The sequence below is a fragment of the Hydra viridissima genome, unplaced genomic scaffold (genome assembly GCF_058129835.1).
Source record: "Hydra viridissima isolate aposymbiotic clone 2 unplaced genomic scaffold, HvirCarnegie_v1 scaffold_5, whole genome shotgun sequence".
Taxonomy (NCBI): domain Eukaryota; kingdom Metazoa; phylum Cnidaria; class Hydrozoa; order Anthoathecata; family Hydridae; genus Hydra; species Hydra viridissima.
Genome location: NW_028324304.1, coordinates 2,915,302 through 2,924,395, shown reverse-complemented (window position 1 = coordinate 2,924,395; position 9,094 = coordinate 2,915,302). Strand labels below are relative to the sequence as shown.

General features: G+C 29.6%; 2 protein-coding genes across 3 annotated transcripts; one reads left to right on the top strand and one right to left on the bottom strand.

Annotated features, from left to right (window-relative positions):
- The first annotated feature begins 3,090 nt into the window (after positions 1–3,090).
- LOC145198127 (uncharacterized) lies at positions 3,091–4,598 on the top strand. Of its 2 annotated transcripts, XM_090088237.1 has the most exons (3): positions 3,091–3,491; positions 3,926–4,072; positions 4,219–4,592. In XM_090088237.1, the coding sequence occupies exons 1-3, from the start codon at positions 3,113–3,115 to the stop codon at positions 4,452–4,454; spliced, it is 762 nt and encodes a 253-aa protein (XP_089944363.1). In that variant the 5' UTR covers positions 3,091–3,112; the 3' UTR covers positions 4,455–4,592. The 2 variants fall into 2 exon arrangements, with proteins under 2 accessions (XP_089944363.1, XP_089944364.1); XM_090088238.1 differs by lacking the exon at positions 3,926–4,072 and having other exon boundaries at positions 4,219–4,598.
- Positions 4,599–5,097: 499 nt separating this feature from the next.
- Positions 5,098–5,712, bottom strand: LOC149887985 (uncharacterized). The gene is made up of 2 exons (XM_090088236.1): positions 5,470–5,712; positions 5,098–5,313 (listed from the first exon to the last, which is right to left on the bottom strand). The coding sequence occupies exons 1-2, from the start codon at positions 5,596–5,598 to the stop codon at positions 5,098–5,100; spliced, it is 345 nt and encodes a 114-aa protein (XP_089944362.1). The 5' UTR covers positions 5,599–5,712.
- Between the last annotated feature and the right edge of the window lie 3,382 nt (positions 5,713–9,094).

The following is a 9,094-nucleotide window of genomic DNA, read 5'->3' as shown; positions in this document are numbered from 1 at the left end:
ATTGTACGTTTCCTAGATGGTTCCAAAGTAAGGTATTGTTGCTTTGCATGATTTAGCGCAATAACAACCCACAGGTTCAGAGTATGGTTTCCACATAGAGAAAAAAGACATTTAGAGTTTACTTCCTGTAGTACTGCTTGGATGCCTTCATATATCCACGCCATATTTTTGTCTGAACAAATGAGCCACAAAGATCAGTAAATTCATTTTGTATTCGCGTTGAAAGATAATGAACTTGCAAGCGTTTGTGACTTTGCTGCAATTTGCAAGCTTTTTCCACATGTTTAGACAAAAGTGGGTCATTTATTGAGAAGTACAATTATGCCCAAAATGAATCCATTTTCTAGATTTCCAGAGTGATTAGTGGAACCGAAGAATCCTAATCCACGCTCAGAAAGAAATGTTGCTACATCAGGTTTTCTCTGTATTCTCTGACAATATTCCATCCAGATTGCGCACTAAAAGATTACTTATTTGCATTACTCTTTTTAGCAATAAATCACGGTACACAGTACATCCATAGTTTCTCTTTACTCCAGCATAATAAGTCTCTAATGCATGTCTTAACATTTGGAAGAGTTTTGATGAGTAAGCGCAAATGAAACGTTCTATTAGCTGCATTTAGTGGAATATTGAAGTAAGTCATTTTAAGAAACAAGTCCATTTGGACAGCATTGTTATTGTCAATTATTCCAATTTCTAGTTTTACTAAAGAGTTCAAATTGGTTGCATTCATTGTAGCCCTTTGATTTGTTTGTTTTCACAGTGTCAAATCTTCTACAAATCATTTTTCTTTAATTTGTTCCTTCTCTACAAACTCTGCTCATATTTCACCTTTGCTACCTGTAACAAGGCTAGCAGTTGAATGCATTTCAGTTTCTTTTGGCAAAAAAGTATCATTGTTTACACTTAGGCCATCAGATTGTGTCACTAAGGCTTCCTGAGACTGCGGCAAGTGAGATGAATGCGGTGAATGAAACAAATGATATTATTGTCCTCATTTTCTTGACAGCTTCATCTTTGACAGTTCACTTCTTCCGCTCACTTGCGCCACTTTCAAATACTCTCTTCATGAGTTAATCAACTAAAACATAAAACAAAGAGAAACTGTAAATAAGTAGTTAACACAGTTTTTATCATGTACAAGTAAGATAATACCACACAATAGGCCGGGTGAATAAAAAAGAGCAATTGCTCACAAGCAATTGCTCTGAGTAAAAGTAAAAGCTAAAAGCAAATGCTCGCTGCAATAGCAATTGCTCAAAAATATGTGAATAAAGTTTTGCTTGTGCTCACAAGCAATTGCTTTTGTGTCTGAGTAAAAGCAATATGCCGTTGCCAATATACAGCTGCGGACAAAACTACGTGAACGATTGCAAATAGTTTTTTTTTAATGAAATTTTCAATGTCTTAAAATAAGTTTATAGTTTAATACTATATATGGTTGGATAGAGCGTTTTTTGCTCTATAAGACTGTGTAAAGTGTATTCTCTAATAATTTGTTTAAAATTAAACATATCTAAATGTTCAAAAAGCATCAAATATTTTGCGCGACAAAACCACGTGAACGATTATACAAACGTAAAAGAATAATTTTACTAACATCAACAAATAATAGATTCTAAAAAAAAAACAAACATTAATATTTAGTTGCATAGCCTTTAGAATCGATAACGGCCTTGCACCGTCTTGGCATAGATTCTACAAGAGTTTCTAGTAACTGTTTTGGTAATGCCTCCCATTCATACTGAACGGCTCGAAAAAGTTCATCCGGTTTTTGAAATTTGCGACCTCCCAAGCGTCGCTCAACTTCAATCCATAAATTTTCGATTGGATTTAAGTCGGGAGATTGGGCAGGCCACTTCAAAACCGTTATGCTATTATTTATGAGCCAATTTTTTACAGTCAAAGCTGTATGTTTAGGGTCATTATCATGTTGATAAACCCAATTGTGAGGCATTTTTTCTAAAGCGTGTGGCAACATTTGATTAGATAATATTTCCCTGTACTGTAGTTGGTCCATTATACCTTTTACACGGTACAACGGACCAATTCCAGCCCAGGAGAAACACCCCCAAACCATTATATTGCCACCCCCAGATTTTACAGTTCCTATTGTATACTCTTTTGCAAATCTTTTACCTACTGGACGCCTAACATAACCTCGACCGTCGCTGCAAACCATGTTAAATTTACTTTCATCCGACCACAAAACTGTTTTCCAATTTTCAACCGTCCAGTTTAAGTGATCTTTAGCGAACTGTAGGCGATCTTTGACGTGCCTGGGCCTAAGGAATGGTTTCTTTGCAGGTCTGCGCCCATAAAGATCTCCTTCGTTTAAACGCCTTTGAATCGTTCGTGTGCTTACGTTTTCCATGCCTGTTTGCAGACGAATTTCAGGGGCTGTCAAATGTGGATTCTCAAGAGATTTTCGCACAATTTTTTGATCAGTACTAAAAAATAAAATGTTAAACATTAAAATTAACATTAACATTAATATTATTAAGATTAAATATTAAAAAAAATGAAATTAAAGGAATATTACCGCTTATCCGTAATACGTGGACGACCACCTTTCTTAACGATCTTTTTGCTCTTTTCTCGGTGTATAATTTTATGTATTCCACCTTTTGACATCTTTTTTCTTCTTTGCGCAAACGCAAAACCAAGCTTTCAATTTTTGAATCAGTTTGACGAACCATTATAGTTTAATTTTTTTAATTTTTTGATGTTAAACAGAATAATCTTGAGAAATTTAAATGATTGTAAGTTCTTAGAATACCAAAACCACATGAACGATTTTTAAAAGCACTGATTTCGATGTGAATATAATATAATTTGCATCAAAAATGACGCTTTTATAAATCGTTCACGTGGTTTTGTCACGCAAAATATTTGATGCTTTTTGAACATTTAGATATGTTTAATTTTAAACAAATTATTAGAGAATACACTTTACACAGTCTTATAGAGCAAAAAACGCTCTATCCAACCATATATAGTATTAAACTATAAACTTATTTTAAGACATTGAAAATTTCATTAAAAAAAACTATTTGCAATCGTTCACGTAGTTTTGTCCGCAGCTTTTTTAAACTTTTAATGCTTAAAAATGGCTACTTCAAACCAGATTTCAATTAAATCAAGTGAAAATAAAATAGCTAGCCAAAGTTTTAACAAATGTGAAGATGAAATTTTTATAAACATACTATGCGAATTGCCGATCCTTCTAAAAAAAAGTCAAGTTCCAAGCGTTAAGATAAAGAAAAACGAAGCATTTTTAAGAATGCAAGACCAAATGTTCCAAGCAACAGGAACAAAGATTGATATAAAAACATTAGCGAAAAAGATTGCCAACATGAAAACAAGACTGAAAAAAAAGTCTGATATCCATCGAACTGGAAACAAGCCTATAAAGCTTTCAATAAGTGAAGTAAAACTTGCTAATCTTTTAGATACAGAAAAGAATCCTACCTTCACACAAATTGATGGTTAGTAAAGACAACTTTATGCATATAATTATGTACATATTATTATACACACACACACACACACACACACACACACACACACACACACACACACACACACACACACACACACACACACACACACATTATATATATATATATATATATATATATATATATATATATATATATATATATATATATATATATATATATATATGTATATATATATATATATATATATATGATTTAAATGTTGACATCTTGTATAAGAGTGTATGTTATATTAATAATAAACATCATATAATATGAATTCTCTAAATACAAATATTAATTTATTATGAGAAATTTTCGCTGGATTATTATTGATATATATATATATATATATATATATATATATATATATATATATATATATATATATATATATATATATATATATAATATATGCTTAGGGGCAATATCGGCAGGCATAAAACAAACTCCAAGTACAAGTGTTTCTGAAACAAATAATTCTATATTCAACAACTCATTAAAAAATCACACAATATTTTCATTGTCACCATCAGTTGAATCTTGTAGTAATGTTAAAAGTAGTTGCAGTAAGTTACTATTGTGGTTTTTTATTCTTTAATATAGTATATTTTCAGTACACCTGTTTTCAATATAGTTTTATTCTTTTTATACTTTGTGTAAATCTATCTATATCTTGGTAATTTTATTCTACCAAAATTTATTTATTTCTCAGGGAACACTTCTTCTCAAGCATCAAGGTCAGTTCCAAAAAGATTAAAACTACGTGGTGAAACTAAGGAAACAATAAAATGGACAAATACAGAGCTTCAGCGTGTGGTCATGCTGGAGCAGCTAAATTATTATCGCTTAAAAAGTTTTAAGTTGAAAAATAGTACTCCTCACCATATATTAAATGAAGAGGAGATAGATATTGATGTTGACATTAATGTTGATGGAAATAAAACATAAAAAAGTGAAAATAAATTTTGGTTGCTGTTAAATGTACAAAAGTTTTAAACTTACTTAAATCAGTTTTTTGACCATGCATTATATTTTCAACATTTGAAAATGTTATGCATAGTATTTAAAGAAGGATGAATTAATTTCAATTAATAGAAGTATTTTTTGTACATTTCACAGGAACTAAAATCTATTTTAAAATGTCACTTCTTTATCTTTTATTTCCAGTTAGTTTTTATGTTTCATTTTATTTCTTAAATGTCAGTTATAACTTGTTTAAAAATATTTCTAAAATTTGTTGCATAATATAAATATATTACCAAAAAATGCATATTTTAATAATACCCTTATAATGAACATTTACTACATAAAAGTAATATCAAATAAGTTATTAAGTCATAAACATATTATAACTGACATTTGAGAATCTTTTGTATATTTTACTGTAAATAAAACTTGAAAATGTATGTTAGCACTTCTTAAAAATTCTTTAAATTAATTATTTATCTTAGAAAACTTTGAAAGAATATTTTTAATAATATAAACAATACAATAAAATAAAAATTGTATGTTGTTTTCAATTTGTTACAAATAAAAAGACATTGCACTTAATTTGATTTAAAAGTCTAAAAAATTAAAAATTAAAAGTCTCTTAATTCAATATTGCCAATGCAATTTCATTTCTACGCTGCTGACCAAGTAAACGAAGTTGTTGTTCGTTTTCTTCTTCAATTACAGAACCAATTTCTTCGTCATCTTCTTCGACATCTTCATCTTCAAAATCTGGATCGTTTAAATATTTTGCAATATTGTGCAGTACAAAGCATGCAGTGATACATGTAGCAATCATCTCTGGCTTAATTCTTACCTATAAAATTATTACACCAAAGTCACATTACGTTAAAGTGGTGGTACAAAAATTACTCTTAATTTATTTATCGGAAAAAGAAAAAAAATTAACATATGTTAATCGATATATATACCATCATGTTTATATATAATCTTTGGGAATAAAGTTACTTACGCCGTATCTGAGAATTGGGAAGCGTCTTTTTAATTGATCAAATGCATGTTCTACAATTACTCTGTTTTTAGCGTGTTTTTTGTTAAAGTTCTTTTCAAGTTCTGTTAGAGCATTTTCAAATGGCGTCATCAAAAATGGGGTTATACCATACCCTGCATCTCCTAGAAGATATCCTCTGTTTTCCAAACCTTTTAATAGTGGATATATATTAGAGTTTTTAAATATTCTTGAGTCATGAACAGATCCGGGCCAACTAACATCAACACTGGTGAATATAGCCTTTTCATTTACAGTTGCCGATATATAAAAAAAATTATTCAAAAAAATTGGGAAATATAAGTATGTATGTATGTATGTATGTATGTATGTATGTATGTATGTATGTATGTATGTATGTATGTATGTATGTATGTATGTATGTATGCATGTATGTAGAAAGAGGAATAGTTTATAGTTTTACTTGCACATTGATTGAAGCAAACCCTTTTCTATTAATAAACTCATCAGCAAATTCTCCATAGGGTTTATCAATTCTTATATGGGTGCAATCAATAGCTCCTATTGTACAGGGAAAGCCTCTTTTGTTTGCCCATGCCAGTTTTGCTCTTAAAAGTTGTTCTTCCGTATGTGGGAAAACTATCCACTGAGAAGCCTTAGTCAAAATTTTTTGAAGCGTCATAGAGACAGTTTTTGAAACAGTACTGCGATGAATCCCAGTTTCGTTTGAAATTCCAGTTTGGAAGCCAGGGTTTGCTAGATAACGTAGTGTAACTTCCATTCTTTGCTTGGTTGTTAGTGATCCTCCCCGAGTTTCATCACTTTTATCCAAAAAGTGTTTTGCTAGCCACGTAACGTTATCATCCGTAAATCGATATAATTTATGATATTCGTTTGAAGCTGTTGGTGGTGCCTTTCGAGCACTATAGGATTTAGTTTTTCGTTCTGGAAACATTTGGGCCATTTAAAGACGTATTTTAATATTTATTTTTAATGCAAATACTATGTTTTATTATTATGTTTGTTAATTACTGTTCACTATATCTAATACCTTGATTCTATAACCGATTACAGTATGCGAATGTATTATATACAATTTATCAAACGTGATAAATTTGCAAGTTCTCTTTAACTAGTTTTTAATTGTAAACGCGCACTCCATCCGTCAACATTAGGCTGCAGTTTTTATTTAATTATAATACTCAATGTATACAAAAATTATATATATATTGAATTAAACACATACAAACATTGGAAGACAACATGCGCAACTTCATTTTTGTCAAAAACGTGCTAGTATATATATATAACTAAATACATAACGTATATATATATATATATATATATATATATATATATATATATATATATATATATATATATATATATATATATATATATATATATATATATATATATAAATACATGAATTGTCAAAAAATAGTAAAATATAGTAGTAAAATAATAAAATCAATGTCAAATTATCAAAAAAAAAAAAAAAAAGCAACTAATATCGGTGCTCGTAAAATTAGAAGCAATTGCTCGCCGTTTTTTTAGTTGAAGCTTTTTTATTCACGCGCTTTTCTCATATGTGAGCAATCGCTAAACATTTAAGCAAAAGCTCATGAGTAAAAGATTTCGCGAAAAAAAAGCAATTGCTCTAAATTTTTATTCACGTAAAGTTGAGCAATTACTCCAAAAACGCTGAGGAAAAGCAATTGCTCTTTTTTATTCACCCGGCCTAATACTAACTGATCTTTTACTTTATCTAGACAAATGTGTTCTATCAAGCTCAATTTTTATCCATTTATAAGCAACTTACTACGCCTTCAATTACGACAAAAACAAGAAACACAGGAAAAGAAAGAAAAAACTTTTAACAAATAAAATCGTAAAATTGTTTCAAAATAATTATTTCCTATTAGATTAAGATTTAAAATTTTAATAATTAATAATAGTTAAACATAAATTGACATTAGATTTATGAACAATTAAGAATTTAGAAAACAGTTAAAAATTTATGATATGTTAACAAAATTTGTTATGATAAGTCAACATAATTAGTTATGATAACGGTTCTCACCTTCCCCAAAAATACCATGGAAAGAATTAAATTCATAATAAATAGCTTATTTTTATATAAATGATTACACAAATAATAGCTATAATAATATTATTAGAATCAGGGGCGGACTGGGAACACAAAGTCGTCCGGGGTCAATTTTCTGATTTTTTTTTTTTTTCTGACCTTTTATTTTGATAAGTGAATTAGTAAAATATAGTGAATGAAGAATTTTTCAATCATTTGATTTAAAGTAATTTATTTATTTATTTATTTATTTTCGATCAAAAATTTTGATAACCTCTACAAAACAAGAATATTCAACAATAAAACATTTGTTGCATCAAACAACAATTTTATAATTATATGATTCACATAGTACATTTATGTAATTATATGACAGCCAATCAATAACATTCTCCATTTTATCTATGCAATTGGTGCATCATTTGAAACTAAAATTGCTTTTTCTATTTTTATTGATATATATTGGAATATCATTATTTTTACATTTTAGCTACAATAATAACAAAATTTGATATCAATAGTTTTAAGACATTTTCGAGTATATTTGTGGTCTATTTATAAGTAGAAACATCTCTTACCTCATATGAGATATATAATTGAATAATATATGTAATCTAATCACTGAGTCACTTATCTCCACGTTTTACTATTCAGCAATATGTATGGTGTAAAATCAAAATCTGCAATACCAATCATGTTTTGTGGATCAGCTGTAGGTCAAATACTGTCACCTTACGTTGTTTACAAAGCAGAAAACCTTTGGTCAACCTGAAATTCTTGTATTTAGGGTCCAAAGGCCACAAAGTACAACCACACAAAAGACGGCTGGTTTGATGTTTCAAATTTTGCAGATTTTTTTGAAAACCTGCTGGTTACAGAATTTAAAAAAACTAGCAGAAAATAAAGTTGTGATAGCGAAAACTTTGTCCAGTCATTTGGGCTCTAAAGTCCTCAGGCTGTGTGAAAAATATTGAACTCAGTTCGCTTACTTCCCAACAAATTCTACTCATATTTACCAACCATTAAACATAGCATTTATTTCGAAAAAATTCAAAAGCTCCCACGTTATAAAAACAAATCTTTCCCATCTTACTAAAACAACTTTGAGATGAAATTGCTAAAAAAGGGCCTGAAAACTTAAAAAAGGAGTTTGAAACCTATTGTATCAGTCCATTGAATCCAAAAATTGGTTTAAGACAAAGTTCTATCAACTGAGAAAGATTTAAATTTAACTATCAGTTTTCATGAATCTGTCATTGGTATTTTAAAGGAAATGCGCATTGATAAAAAAAAAAATACAGGAGCCTAAAGCCAAAAAGAATAAAAATTACATCAAACCTGCAAAAGTATTGGACAAGAAGTAGGCTTAGAAAGTGATGACGAGCCTAGAATAAATTAGGTGGCCAACCTCACCCCGGCTTATATTAGCCGAAATGTAAGTTTTGGTATACTTAGACGTGTGTGGCCGAAGTCGCCCCGACGCGCGAGTATTAGATTGATGTAGTTAAGAAGTAACACCCTTAATTTATAACATTTCAT